Source organism: Diadema setosum, chromosome 3 (assembly GCF_964275005.1).
Source record: "Diadema setosum chromosome 3, eeDiaSeto1, whole genome shotgun sequence".
NCBI lineage: Eukaryota > Metazoa > Echinodermata > Echinoidea > Diadematoida > Diadematidae > Diadema > Diadema setosum.
Window position 1 is genome coordinate 8914366 of NC_092687.1, and position 15483 is coordinate 8929848.

The window sequence follows — 15483 nt, forward strand, 5'->3', positions numbered from 1 at the left end:
ACTACAGTAAAAGACATGACATTTCACTTTGAATGGACCTTTCAGACTGACTTTAAAGGGATCATATAGTTTTGGTTGAGACCTAATTTCAGGTTTCTAAAATTTTTTTGGTGAGATAATGAGAAACCTCTTATGAAATATGAAAGAGCATGTAATTCTATGAGCAATTCAACGTTTATTTGATGAAAATTGGTTTTGAAATGGCTGAGATATCCAAAAAAGAGCGATTATAGTAAAGTGTGGGACCCACACTTTATTACGATCGTTTTGTTTTACTTTGTTTTTGGATGTTTCAGTCATTCCAAACCCGATTTTCATCAAATAAACTTTGAATTCCTCTTAAAATGGTATGCTCTGTACTATATCATAAGCGTTTTCTTGGTATCTTGCAAAAAGTTAAAAGCCTAATTCTCATCTCCACCAATACTGTACCATCCCTTTAACCTGTACACTGTAGATTTCATACCTTCTGCACTCACAGTTTGATATCAAACACAGAAATTTTGTGTATCACTGATGGATTTTGTCAGTAACCATTCAGGACAAAATCAGTGGATCTCAATCAAAAACCTTTCCTGACTATTATACTTTTCCTGTTTTTTTTAACATCAGTTGAACTCACTTCAAGAGTGAAAACTTTTGACCTTTGTTACCCACTGTTCACTAACCATTCAGAACAGGAAGCAGTGAGTCTTGGTGAAAAAAGAAAGAAAGAAAACAATAAACAAACAAATCTTGTTACGAACATAATGAACTGCTTGCTTCATGTTGAATTTAATAATTGAATACCCATTACCTTTTGGTATACATGTTGAAGTCAGTTTGATACCCGACGCAGAAAATTTGCTGATCGCTGATGGGTTTCATCACCTGCCATTCAGAACAAATGGATCTCGACTGAAACCCACGAAGTGGAAAACGTGAATCGCGAGCATCTGCTCGCTCTTTTCACCTGCCTCTGGGCAAAAAGCGTTGTTTGAATTTCACTTGGTGCCAGAGGGCGAGCTTTTTGGAACGGATGCTCTCGATGAATCACGATGGAATCGTCAGGAGAATGACCCTCAGATGAGGAGGGAAACCTTAGACTTGAAGCTCAAAGTTTTATCAGTGTTTCAAATGTAGTATTCATTGGAAAGAAAGTTCAGGCAAAAAAAAAAAAAATCAATTTATAGGCTTCCAAGGTGCAACCAAGATAAAGTCACACCATTTCTCTATAAAATGTAGTCTACACTATGACTTTAGCTGAAGGCAGGTCATGTTTCAACTATATTTTATCAGGACATTGGGGTTTCTTTGATGTGTACATTTACAGAGCGTATTCAGTGTCTATATTCAATAATGATAGGAATCATATTGATAATAATGAACATGCTACTAATTACTTCTTATAATAATGATATTAATGATGTAGTAATAAAGATGTAGACAAGTTTTCTGCCGTCATAAACTCCCTTTAATACAAAAAATCCATTAAAAACGATCTGATTGAGATAAATTTGTTTCGTTGGAAAAATGAAATAAAAATGACAGGCATAAATCTTCTATGTGTTTTACTGTTTTTTGTTCTGCTCTGTGTTACAAATGATTAAGCCATTGCTGGAAATTAACTACTTGAAACTGAACTGTAATCCTGTCAGGCCCGCCAACCCAATCTCTCCTTGATAATGCACACAAACAAATTCCTGACCGTAGTGAGAGACTTAATTAATGACATGGAAATGTGTGAAAGTAAAGAGCTACACACTCAGAATGTCTAGACAGTATTGTCCCCGTCTCCCCCCCCCCCACCCCCTTCCTAGCCAATGGAAATGACAGCTGGGCCATCTACTTTGATAGCAAGGCACCCAGCCTGCTTCTTTGACTGAGAGGGGCTTAATGGTCCATGAGATTGTGCCGCGAGCTTATGTGTACATTGTATTTTCGCAGTTGGAGACGGTAGAGTGGTGCCATGTTTCTTATTGGAAAGCATTGGCTGCTTTGAGTGTTGATCCCAGTGTTCAGTGCAGAGCGCTGCATTTCAGCCAGAAGCAAGATAGGGTACCCGTCTGAAATAACATGAGACACGAATTGTATAGGCCATGTTCTGTTGTTCAAATTACATACGGCTGTAAGCAAGCGAACAAACTGTGGTAGGAAAACAGTTGAAGCTGTCATGTACAATCAAGATTGTTATTTCCTTTGAATATCAACAAATGAAAGTTCAGTGATGATTTCATTACAATGTTTTTGCCTTGCTTTTGTAGAGATACAACTACAGTATAGTTTGTGTGAAATTGCTGTAAAAATTGATATTGAGCTACTGTTGCAAAACAATTTTATAAAACTAAAGGGTCTTTGCTTTGAATACATAATCTTATTCTTAGATGCTATTTCTGTATGAATATACAAGCAGTAGACAACTCTGTAGTCATTTCGTAGGGCACAGTTATTTTGTATCCCCATAAATAACCTTATTTCTTCCTTGTACACTCTACTTAAGTATCAATTGTGCATACCCCTTAAATGTTAACAGAAAATGTATGAATAGTGACTGGCATAAAGTTTAACATCTCATGAATAAAGTGTACTAGTTATAATGGATGCTAATTTTTCAGAATTTTTAATTTTGTGTGCCCCATGAATACCAATCAAATCAGTGATGTCTGTTGTTGTCCAGCAGCAGCGACATCGCCACCGTCATCGCGAGGACAATCGACACCCTCGTCATCACCACCACCACCACCATCATCATCACCACCGGCAACAGCACGACAACGAGCGGAAGGAGGGCGATGGGCAGGCCGACGTGGTGCCGCAGCCGGTGAGGCAACGCCGGGCGTCGGAACAGGTGGAGAGGTAAGGCAAAATACCGTGGGGCTGTTTCACTATTATGCTAAAAAATCAATCCTAAGTTTAATTCGACTGATCTCAGGAAACAATTTTGGGATCAATCCTAGAAAGTCCAGAAATATTTCACTTGAGAACGATGAAATATATCATTTGAGAATGATGTATCTTGCACCCACCTTGCCACATTCTAGAATATATTTTTAATGTGTAGGTATCCTTCTCAACTAGATCTGAACTGAATCTTTCCCAACTTTGAGTTCACCGTTTGGCCTGATTGTACTGTTCCCGTGCAATACTTGTAAAGATGTTGACCATCGCGGTGAGATCTGTGACGATATGGGTACAAATAATCATTTGTCTCGCAAAGAAAATCGTTGGTGGGGTGTAGGACGTTTCACTCGTGTTTCGGGTGTGTGTATATGTATGGTTAGAGTGATTTGTAATATCGCAGTGTACTGCTGTCCCTGTCTTCTACCTTAACCCGTTGAGGACGAGTCCCGAGTATACTCGGGCAAGTGTCTGTAGGAAATATGCATGTTGTAGCAAAATCAACCTGTCCTCAACACAATTCCCTTTTGACTCTGTACTTCAGATCTCGCTTCAATGAACTTGCCACTGCCCACAGTATGGGCTACCACCACCAGGGGGTCATGCACGGGTCACCGCGGGGTCAAAGGTCGCAGCACCAGCAGAGATACATCCATGATGTGTCGGGGATGCCCCTACCGCCCGGCATGCAGCAGCCACTGCCACAGGTATGGCCATGCTGCATTGGTTACAGCTCGTTATTCCGAAGGTTCGTTATTCCGAAGGCTCTTCAGTCCGAAGATTCCTTATTCCGAAGGTTCGTTTTTCCGAATTTCATTTTTGGATGAACAAATCTTCGGAATAACGAACCTTTGGAATAACGCCACAAATGTTCGGATTAACGAACCCTTTTTCATTTTCGGATTAACGAACCTCTAGGTATAGGGAATTTGCGTGTTTCGGATTAACGAACCTTCAGAATAACGAACCTTAGGAATATCGAACCTTCGGAATAACGAACAGCACCCGCTAAATTAACCCTGACAGTACCAATGGACAACAGGTTATGTAGAATGTCAATGGCATATTGAATCAGTGGTGATGTGTGGGTTAGCGAAAGCAGTCTGCTTCCTTAAAACACCCACACACACAAAATCAAATATCCAGTCCCTGTGTGTGTGCGCCCAACCATACGTACAAGGGAGGAATGAGATCATGCAACGTTAGGAAACAAGGATAACATCCATTATGCTCTGGTTATTTTGTGCGTGGTTGTCGGTCCTTTAGAATGTTATGTATTAATGTGCGTGTATGTGTACATGTACTTAGGTTGTTATTAGTGGTGGGGTACAACATGTGGCTTTGCAATTTAGGATTGCCAAGTGTACACATTACACAGACAGTGTTGATGAGAGTTAGTGGAGCGTGAAAGCCAAGCGAGGGAGACAGTGAAGACAGGCCTCACCAGGCTACCATGACGAGTATCTTGTTAGTATCTCTAGTCAAGCAAGACCACTCTCCAACCGTTTTTGCCCATTAGCAAGAGTACTGCAAATATTGCGTCCAATGTGATTGGGCCATTGCATTTTTCTTTCCTCTCCTGCAGGTACCGTATGCTCACCAAGGCAGGATGCGGTCTGACAGCGAGCCCATGGACATCTCAAAAGTGCGCGGCGACTTGCAGGGGCACCCGGCCAACTTTGGCCGCTACCAGTCCCACGGGCGGGAGCGCTATGACGCGAGCTCCATCGGACGGTCGGCGGGGCACGCCATCCATGAGATGATGCAGAAGGACGGGTCAGGTGGGAACCTCTCGCAGGGTTCGGACCACTCGCAAGAGCGCCACCGCCCGGACAGCCGGGCGTCGCAGTCGTCACACCAGTCCACGGAGGGCTATGCCCCACAGAGGCGGCGGTCCCTGGAGATGCAGTGCAGCGTCCAACATCACCACGAACGCTCCGACAGTCAGATCTCCACGGCCAGCCAGGGCGAGGAGCGGCATAGGACGGCGCCCTCGCCCCGCAGCAAGAAGAAGAAGCAGATGCCCAAGATGGGCGTTACCGCGGCGATGCAGAGAACTATTTCCGGACCGCAGAGTCCAAACGCAAACCTCCCCCATTCGCAATCTGGGGAGCGTCTGCACTTCTTTGGCCAGCCACGATCTCAACTGCCCCCTCAGATCCAAACGCAGCCACCCAACCTGCCTGGGTTCGGCCACAACTACCACGGTCGGGACATGGACAGTCCCCGCCTGGTTAGCCCCATGGACTCCTCTTTTTCCCCGCCTGGCTCCAACTTCAACCGCACCGCCACGCCCGACTCATCATCTAGTCTGGACTCCTCTTCGCAGTATCCCGGCACCAAGGAGCGCCACCTAGTGCCCGGCTATGGCCCGGGAGGTTATGGCGACCAGCGTGGTGACCACATTGTGCATAAACATTCAGACAGCCAGCTGTCGCAGAACTCCCAAACCTCCATCTCCTCCCACCACTCGGACTCGTCCAACCGGCCGGTCACCTCCGACTCGCAGCGGTCCCAGTCGTCCGAGGACCTCAACGGACCGACCTACGTCCACGTCGGCCCACCGTCGCAGGAGGAGCAGGCCATGTCGCACCGGCACTCGCCCGCCGTCATGGCGATGCATGCACCGAACAACAACCTCCCGCCTCAGCTCTCGACAGAGACGGACGAGATTCTGCCAGGCGACCCCATCTACGCCAACTTGGAGTTTATCGCGCAACGGGAGAAGGAGGAGGAGCAGAGACACGTGCTGAGGGAGATGGACAGGTTGAGCGGCACCCAGGACATTGAGATCAAGCTGCACCGAAACCTCCACACGGGGTCGCCCATCAGCCGCATCAACGGGGAGCAGGAGAACAGGAGCTACAGCCTGGAAGCACTTGACCAGCACGAGCAGCTGGCCAAGGCAGGCATCAGACTCAACAAGAGCTTCGACTCAGAGGGTACGTATGGGATATAGACCATCTGTGCCCATTAATATACCTGTAATGTCTTTTTGGTTTGCAGGGTATACAAAAGTGCACTTGTTCTATATGTGAGATGGAATAGTCTCTGTTCATATTATGAGTTACAGTAAAACAAATAGCTACACATATATCCATTCTCCATTTTATAATCATTTTGATTAATGTGTTTGTTGACCGACCTGTCATGAGACATTGTTCTCTATGTTACAATGATTTAGATTTATGTACTTATCCAGTAATGTTTACAGCTCTCTGTGTTAATTTAGATCAATGTATGCTCTAAGCACTAATGTCAAAATGTAAGTGATATGCATGCAATATAGTATATGGATGTCTATGTCTATGGCACAATTGCATCTACATGTGTGGAAGTCACTGGTTGTTCCGCTCTTTCCAATTTGAGATTATTTGCTGACAGCAGATGTCATGAGAAAGTCCCTAGTGTGTATGTCTTGAAATATGCTAGTATGACTGAGGGTTTTGAAAATAAGAAAAGGGGTTGACACATTAGATTTGGGAGTTGTGAGTGAGTTGTGACATGTAAAATCCCCCAAATATAAAAGCTTGCAGGTATGTATATAATAACAAACCATATGAACATAGATAGCAATACAATAATACATGTAGTTTGCTTGGATGTTTGAAACCAAAGATGACATCCAGCCTGTTGTTCCAAAGACCAGTCGTAACCCTTTAGCCCATGAATTACTTTGATTACTCTGCCCTCTTTGTAGTCACTAAGCCACTCATCAGAACCCCTTTAGGTGTGTGCTTGCATGTTTATGTGAACATGTAAGATGCAGTGTGTTTCAGTGTTTGTTTATTTGTTTTTTTGTTTTTTTTTTTTTTGGGGGGGGGGGGGGGAGTCAGGATTGATATATATAGCTCCTCTGTCAACCTACTCTACTCTTTATTACCTCCGCCAAGGGGGAGGTTATGTTTTCGTTACTGTTGGTTTGTTTGTTAGTTAGTTTGTTCGTTCGTTTGTCCGTGTGCAAAATAACTCAAAAAGTAGTTAACGGATTGAGATGAAACTTGCAGGAAAGGTTTAGAATGACACAAGTAACAAACGATTAACTTTTGGTAGTGATCCGAGAATTTTTGGGGAATTTATGAAGGATTTTTGATATTTCGGCAGGTAGGGTCAATGAACTTGGGAGTTCAGGCTGCGCGTATTTGAGGTTTGCATGTGCGCACTAAAGTGCGTGCTCTAGTTTCTGCTAGGGTGAGGCATGTGGTGCAGCCGAGGGTTTATGACGTAACAAAGGCTTCTATATTGGGAAATTGGGCGGCTTTCAGCACACAATGCAGTACGTATGGGTGGAAATCACTGATCTCTGTGGAAGAACAAGATCAGTGCAGGTGGAAATGGGCTGCTTGCTTGGCAGAGGTCTACGCTCTCAGAGTGCTTCTCTAGTTCTTGAAGAACACAAGAGTTTGCCTGAACCCATGCAAATTTGTGCAAAACTGACCTCATCTTTTTGGGGTAGATTCTGACATTGCTTGGAACTGCTAGGGAGTAGAGGGCTTAATGATGTCGTTAGGAAAGTTTATTCCTAGGGTTCAGTCTTGTGAGTCGTCTTTCTTGTATTGCTGCAGAGAGCTCATCTCGCGACGCCTCCGTCACCCTGGAGAGCAGCCCCATGAACACGCCCGGCTCGCCCCCCTCACCGACGCCCCACGACGCCTCCCACCACCACATGGAAAGCCCGGCGATGGAGACCATGCATGCCTCCCTCCAGCGGGGCGTGCACCGGAGCAGCGCCGGCTCGGGCACCGGCGGTATCACCCTCCTCCAAAACAACGCCTTCGAGCGGAGCATCTCGGTGCAGGACCAGCGCCCCATCTCCCTGGTAATGCCCGACGACATGCCCTCCATTGTTCCGGATGAGGTTAAGGTGGGTGGTGTGCGCCCTTGCCACGCCCAGTGTGTGTCTCTGCAGAAGCCTTTTCTTGCCCCGCCCTAATTTGCGATTCCTCAATACTTTTATCTCAGTCTGGACTTCATTCTGCTCCTCTAGCAATCTCTGTTAGTATTCATACTTGCTAAGTGTAGTGTGCACTTCATATCCAGTTTCTATTTCTTCATCCATAATCAACTTCATCCAATTTAAAATGTTATGTGGTAACCCCCTGTTCAATTCAGCACTTTTCTGAAACAAATTCACCTAGCGAATTGTTATCACAATCCTCCTTTGGTGCAATAAGAAACTCGTATTCCACCACGGCATCACCAAAAGCTAACAGAAATCATCAAATGTCACGGGCTCCCAAAGCTAACCACTTCATCAAATCAGCAAACTTTTTTTTTGATTTTTTTGATGCTTTTGCTTTTCGATTGCTTCTACACTCATGAACATTATGAAAAGAAAGAAAAAAAAATTCCCCTGCTAATTGCTCCTTCATTTGAACAGAAGGTAGAAATTTTTCAGAAAAAAAAAACTGTGCCCTAAAAGAAAAGCATTAGAGTAACAAATGTTGAAATACAACGGCAAGGCTTGTTGCAGCAACACTGTGGTAAGCCACCCACCTGATCCCTCTCCACTCCACACTTGTGTTGTCTTGTTGTTGCTGTGTGATTTATGTGTTGTACCTCTTTTCTTTTTTGCCTCTGTGTAACCTGTTCAGACAATCTCATAAATCATGTATATCATATTTGGAGACAGAAGTGCGTGCTTGCCGTTCATGATGAAATCAGAGTGAATTACGATCCATTTTGCCCTGGAAATTTTCCCGCGGCTTTTTCGCAATTTCAGTCTGGGTCTTTTACGAGACTGCCGTCGCACAAATGCATAAATGCTCCTGACCTTTTGCGTTTCATTTGTGCTCAGGGCTTTTCATCGATTGCTCTGCCATCATGGACATTTTTTTTTTTCCCTCTCGCCTTCAGGCTGTTAAAACACAACCACTTGCTCGCTCCCTCTCTCTCTCTCTCTCTTTTTCTTCTTTTTCTTTCTTTCTTTTCTCTCTCTCTCATTCGTTACATTTTTTTTTTCTACATCTGTTTCCATTGAGAATACATACCATGGCTATAAATGTTTCACTCTTTAGAGTACATTCCCCAATAAAACAGAGAAAAAAGAATGCTGTGTATTGAAGCAGTGTTCAAAAGTCATTTACCTTAATACACAATTTTAGCAAAATCAAAAAAATATTTCAAAAGACTAAGCTGTATGAATGTTAGTAAATTCACTAAAATTGGCAACCTCTTGGCATCTGAAAATTGTTGGTATGATCACATTTGTTGCACAGTATTCCAATTAACAGATTGAATGAAGAAAAAAAAAAATTTTTTTTCTTTCCCTGACTCTAAAATGGGAATGATTTCCTTGTTGTAGGGATGCACAGGGATAATCTATAACACACACATTTTAGTGGCACACTTCAGTGATTAATGAACCAAACGTAGGTACTTGCAAGGACAATGTATATTACATATTATCGGAATTTTGCCCTGTTTTATTAAAGGATAAGATCAGTTTTAAATTTCCTTACCACACAGGCTGCCATAGACTTACAGTCGAAATCAACTATACAAACAATTTTAACTCTTCATAAAACAGGGCCCTGATGTGTTAAAAACACTATGTATCAATGCTACCTGTTCAAAAACACCCCCCCCCCCAAAAAAAAAAAAAACCCAACAACAACAAAAAAAAAACAACAGCAACACACACGCACACACACACACACACACACACACAAAATTATGTATGTAGTGAACATTGTAGTGCACAGATGTATGTGAATTCCTTTCAACCAAAAATACACAGAAGCCTTTCATGCACCATTGTACAGTTACATGTAAATTACCACTTTATCCTTGCCTGTTTTCGCAGATCTTCTAATGAAAAGATTAATCCATGTTTTGAAAAGTCTGTAGTTCAGAAGTCATTACAAACCATTGCTTTACTATGCTCTAGGTTGATTTACAATTTTGAAGAATTGGATTGTGCATTCAGTATACATGCCTTGGAATGCACAATCCTTTGTTGAAAGAAATGAGTCCCAGTTTAGTATACAGCATGTGTGGCTGATATAAAATCAAGGAGCTTCTTTTTTTTCTCTCTCTCTAGGAAATCGATCGCAGAAATTTGTGAAAAAGGAAAAACAGTTTGCATACAGATTCTTAGGTCCATGTTGACGTGAGACAAATGTTTAGGTTTACAAATGAACCGGGACCCCCCTGGGGGGAATGTGTTCGCCAAGGCGTTTCTGCATCTGCCTCTGTGACGTGAGCTGACGCCCAGGGCCACGCTCCATTGTTTTCATAATTGTGTGAGGGAGCAGAGCCGCATCAGTGCCAGCCGCAATAACATACGGACGTGCAACCGTGTACGTGTGTGTGTGTGTGCACGCTGGCACGTGGCGTATGATATTTAGATCAGTCTCTCCGCTGGGCAGGCCGTATAGTTAGGTTCTGTCTGCTCCAGGCAGCCAACATGTGAGGGAATTGCACCATGCCCAAGATAATAATGTAGTTAGTGCTGGATAGGGTATTAGTCGATAAGTCTGTCTAGAAGTGTTCGAAAACCATAAATAGCGCCCATCAGCGAATATGTGCATCTAAGCGTACACTTATCAGTAACAGTCAGTTCTAGTCGAGATTCTTCAGCTGTGTGTGTACTTAGTTTTGAGGGGTCGAGGGCAATTACCCCCTCTTTAGTTACCCCAGACTTTTCCCCTGACCCTAACCCTAATCCTAATCCTGAACCTTATCCTAACCCTAATCTTTACTTTTACCTTTACTTTACCCTTTTTGCTAACCAGTATTTAGCCAGGAGGTAAATGTCCTTGGGAGGTAATCGCCGTGATACGAGTTTTAATATCAGTGATAAAGCTGTGCACAATACAGTGATTCTCAAATACATACTTGCCAACTAGTAAGATTTCATCAGATTCAGTAAGATTTTTTACGTTAAAAATAGCAAAATCAGATTTTCTGTCAGAGAAATCAGATTTTTAAAAAATATTTAGATATACCTTTCATGTGTATTTTCTGAAGATTTGACCGAAAGTAAGATTTTTAACTTCAGTTTGCATAGAAAATAAGATTTTTGCAATCCATGAGCAAGATATTTCATCTTGAAATGTTGGCAGGTATGCAAATATAGTTGTATGCGACCAAATTGGGCCAGCCTTCCAGCTCCATGGTGTCCCTGTATGCTACTAGGTCTTTAACCCTTTCTCTGCCAATGAGTCAAATGTGCCCAAACCTTAAAGGTAGGGGATACCTTTTACAGAACTCCCAAAATGCAGCAAAACATTAAATATGAACCTCAGGGGGCTTGTTTAGGCCACTGCTGAGAAATTTGGAAGTCAACAGTTATCTACAATTTGAATAATGCACAAAACTCAACTACTCAGTAGTTCTGTGTGTCAGCCACTCTTAAGCCTTTTTGTTGCTGTCTTCTGTATTTTTTATCTATAAACACAAATCTAAAAGTATAAGAGCTGATGTAATAACATATAGAGTGTGTGGCAAGAATGTATATAGAAATGTTTGTAAGTTTTGATGAACTTTCTTCACAAAATATACATGATGGACACACATGCAGTGCATGGGTCTGCAAAGGTAGCCTAGTAATGTACTGGAATTTACGGTGAACCCCGAAAAAAATTCAATTCAAAATCTAACGGTCAATAAAAATGTACTAAATGTTACCTTCCACTTTCAATACTTTATGGGAGTTTCTAAAATGATACTCTCTTCAACATACCACTGTGTTTATACAACTCTTCATTTAAGGCATGCAAATGGGATTCCCTACCTTTAACGTATACCTATGAACAGGAAATCAATGCGGCATGCAGAGGGTTATATGACAGGGTCACCCTTCATATACACAAGGATTGAGAGAATGCAGCAATATTAGTAGAATACATCAGTGAAAGTTTGAGGATAATTGGACAATCCATTCAGAAGTTACAAATTTTTGAAGTTTCTGCACAGTCACTGCTGATGAGAAGACTACGTTGTACAGTATATGATGTCACGTGTGTAGAATGATAATGAAAATAAGAGAATTACACAAAATTTCATGTTTTGAAAAAGTACACATTCCTTCGACTCATTACTGACAGTAATGTCAAGCGCCGTATTATTATGCGAGAAAATATATATTTTCTTTATATCGTTCTATGCCTGTGACATCACAAGCTGTAGTAGTCTTCTCATCCAGCGATGGCGTCACAGAATCTTCAGAAATTCGTAACTTTTGAGTGGATTGTCCCATTTTCCTCAAACTTTCACTGATGTATACTGCTGATATTGCTGCATTCTCTCAATCCTTGTATATACGAAGGTGGACTTGTCCTTTAAAAGAGAGCCAAGGTCAAGGTATGCAGCCTTTACAATTTGACATGGCAGGTTCATCTTTCGTATATCTGCCATGCAGAGCTGGAAGTCCAGGGTCCCCAAGTACACACCCTCTTCTCCAAATCTCAGACAGAAGGGTACCTATTACCCCCCTCCCTCTCCCCCTCCCTCTCCCCTCCCCCCTCCCCCCCCCCCACCTCCGACCTCCCGGTGATATATCATTTGGTCTACTCCCACTTTGTGTAATAGCCATGCAGTCTCAACCCACATCGTCTCATCCCATTTCGTCTACAACCAGTTCATCTAATGACCGTTTAGTTCAGCTGCCACTTAGCCTCATTACCAGTTGGTCTACTTCCAGATTGGCTATGCCCATTTAGTCTAATACCCACATTCTATTAGACCAAGTGGGAAAAATCCAAGGAGACACGATTACAATGAGACCATCTGGTCATTAGACAAAACGATAATTAGCCAAACTGGGCATTAGACCAAGTAGGGGTTAGACCAAACGGGCATTAGATGAAATTGATAGAAGACCAAATGAGTTTAGCGGTAGTGATATTAGACGAACTAGGAAGCAGACCATAGGCCCATGCACACACAACGAAAATCGAAATTACAGTCGCGATCCAAATTTCGATTTTTTTTTTCGACCGTTCATACACAAGGAAAAATCGCACTTCGCAGCAAGGAAAGAACGATCAGTGGCCAAATTGCGCATGCGCGAAACTTGCACGACCGAAGACTGACCCCGCGGTCCCAATAATGTTGACGTTCACGCGCTACGAACGATGGGATTAAAAATACTGATTTCCGAATCTTGATCGCGCTCACACACACGACACTTGGCAAAATAATTGCGATTATTCTGTAAAATCGCACTAATAGTGCGAGTTGGATCGCGATTAGGATCGCGAAAATTAGTGAAATTTTTCTGTCCACACAGGAAAAAATTTCGAAATTTTGATCGTGATAAGAAAATCGATTTTTAAATCTCACTTTTTCCCTTGTGTGTGAACGGGCCTACTCTGATAGTAGACCAAGTGGCAATAAACCGACCAACCTCCCTCCTCCATCCCCAACAGACTGGCCTGCCATGAGACTCAATTCTAATGGACAAACCACACAGTCCTATCTCACTTGTCTGTATTTTTCTGTATTTCTTTTTTTTAACAAGATAATAAACACAGTCCCAGTGGACCCTGTGGTGTAACTCTCATTTCACAAGAGGAACTCGCAGCGCAGCGTTGTTTTGAGGGAACAGGGCAACATTAAAGGCATAATTTACCATTTGCAGATGAAACAAAAACCCAGCATACACTGAACAGAGAAATGTATATATCGAGATGATAGTCATTATTTTTGCGTGTCTTTGATTTAGCGAATAGCACCCGACTCGCAAAATTCGTGAAAATAAAATCCTAGCGAAATATTCGGCGTATACAGTATGTACAAAGGCTGAGTGAAGAATTTAGAGTATGTCGTATGTTCTTTAATTCAAACAATCAATCATCTCAACATTGCTTTAGGTATGGAAGCTCTGGACAGTTAAAGCTTATTTAGTACGAATTTTACAATTTATCTGAAGAAAGTCTTTTATGCATGCAGTTATGTACATAATTGCCTTGTTCTCCGTTTCTCGACACCGCATGCCATCGAGAAAATATCGTATGAAATAATTGTGGGAGATGTCTTCTCTCAGACTGGCAAACTCATCACCTCTGATTGCATGTAATATACCAGTGCCATCCTTGAAACACAACAAATTGTTATTTCTAGTCAGAACTCCGGGTCACTCCCCCTGCTTGTACAAGTTTTTCTTTCAGTTTTTTATACTTTTTTTTTCCTACTTTCTTAAGATTCAGGAAAATCTGACAGCCCTACTTGGTGTCTACATTGTCGTTTTTTGTCCATTTGGGATTCTCGTCAAGGTGCAAAACACAGGATACTGGGAAACTGGTAAATCTGATATTACTAAACCAGACCCATGCTTGCCCTTGAAACTTGACAAGTCGGGGCTTCCTCAGCGACCCTTTTTTTCCCTCTCTCTCCTTTTGCTTTGTGACCCCCTGTTCAGACGCAAGCCAGTTTATACCAAAATTTGATAAAGAAACGACGTATAAAGAATCATCGTACAGCAGACAGACTGTTTTGGAAAACGTCGTATTGAGGTTTCTCTCTGCACATGTTGTTATGGTCATGAGTGACAGGTATAGGGTCACCTATTGTGCGCGCTCCCATTAAGCCCCTCCCAGTTAAACAGTTCTATGGTTGCCATACGTTCAGACGCACAATGGACACGATGGAATGCTGATTCGTTATCGTGTTCTAGTTTGAAACGATGCTCTGACTGTCATTTCGCTATACTGTAAAAGTTGAAATTTTCGCACATTTCGCGCAACCCCAATCTAGCGTGAAAAGAAAAGCATGCGAATATCTTTTTTTGCCATATGTTCCAGCAGTTGATGACTTGATTCTGCAGAATTAAAAACATGTGAAACTCTTCCTACCCTGCTGAACGCGAAAAATTTGTTGTGCGAAAACATCCACTTTTACAGTACCGGTTCGTTTTTTCATTATACATGTAAGTCGTTTCGTTAGTCAGCATTCAGACTTATAAATTCATCGTATAGCTATACCATTTTGGTATAGCTATACTATTCTAGTATATAATTTTTGTGTCTGAACACCCTGTTAGAGGTTTTCCTGCGTCAGAAAGATTGTTTGGAGTAATAAGTTGGTTTCGTGACAAAGCTCAACTTACTATCTTCAATAAATTAACCAGACTCCTCTATTTGGGTGGATGGAGTATGTAATCAGCCGGTTTAGGATTCCGAGAATTAAGTCTGTAAGTTTCAATCCCCTCTAGATCTCAATGCATACCTTGTGGCTTTGCTTCGAAATCAAGCGCAGTTTATTGATTTTTATTGGGAAATGCCACATGAGTGGTTCATTTCCAGCTGACTGAGGTAAAGTGCATCAAATTCACTTGCCTACCTGCTCCTCCACACCAATCTATCATGTGAGTGTACTCTCACTTGTATCTGCTGTGGAGCACTGTAGCAGAGCTATTTCTTTACCCTTTATGAATAGAGGTGGGCTATAGAGGGTGACATTTTCAGAACATGCTCATCACACCTTAGTTTGATGACTTTGTGCCTACTGACACCATTTTTGAAAAAAAGAACGAAAAAAATGCGAAATCCAGGGTGCCCCGGCCGAAATCGTTAAAAATCCAAGATGGCCGCCGTTTCGGCTAAAAAAAGACATTTTTGGCTATAACTCGGCTATTTTTTGGTCTATTGTCATGGTTTTGGT

General features: G+C 42.4%; 1 protein-coding gene across 1 annotated transcript in view; it reads left to right on the top strand.

The window, feature by feature from the left end:
• Nucleotides 1–15483, top strand: part of LOC140226530 (uncharacterized) — a 123451-nt gene that overhangs the window by 84117 nt on the left and 23851 nt on the right. The window contains exons 5-8 of the mRNA XM_072306980.1: nucleotides 2660–2835; nucleotides 3422–3584; nucleotides 4463–5819; nucleotides 7443–7741. Of these exons, the coding sequence (XP_072163081.1) occupies nucleotides 2660–2835; nucleotides 3422–3584; nucleotides 4463–5819; nucleotides 7443–7741 (1995 nt within the window). The remainder of the gene's footprint in view (nucleotides 1–2659; nucleotides 2836–3421; nucleotides 3585–4462; nucleotides 5820–7442; nucleotides 7742–15483) is intronic.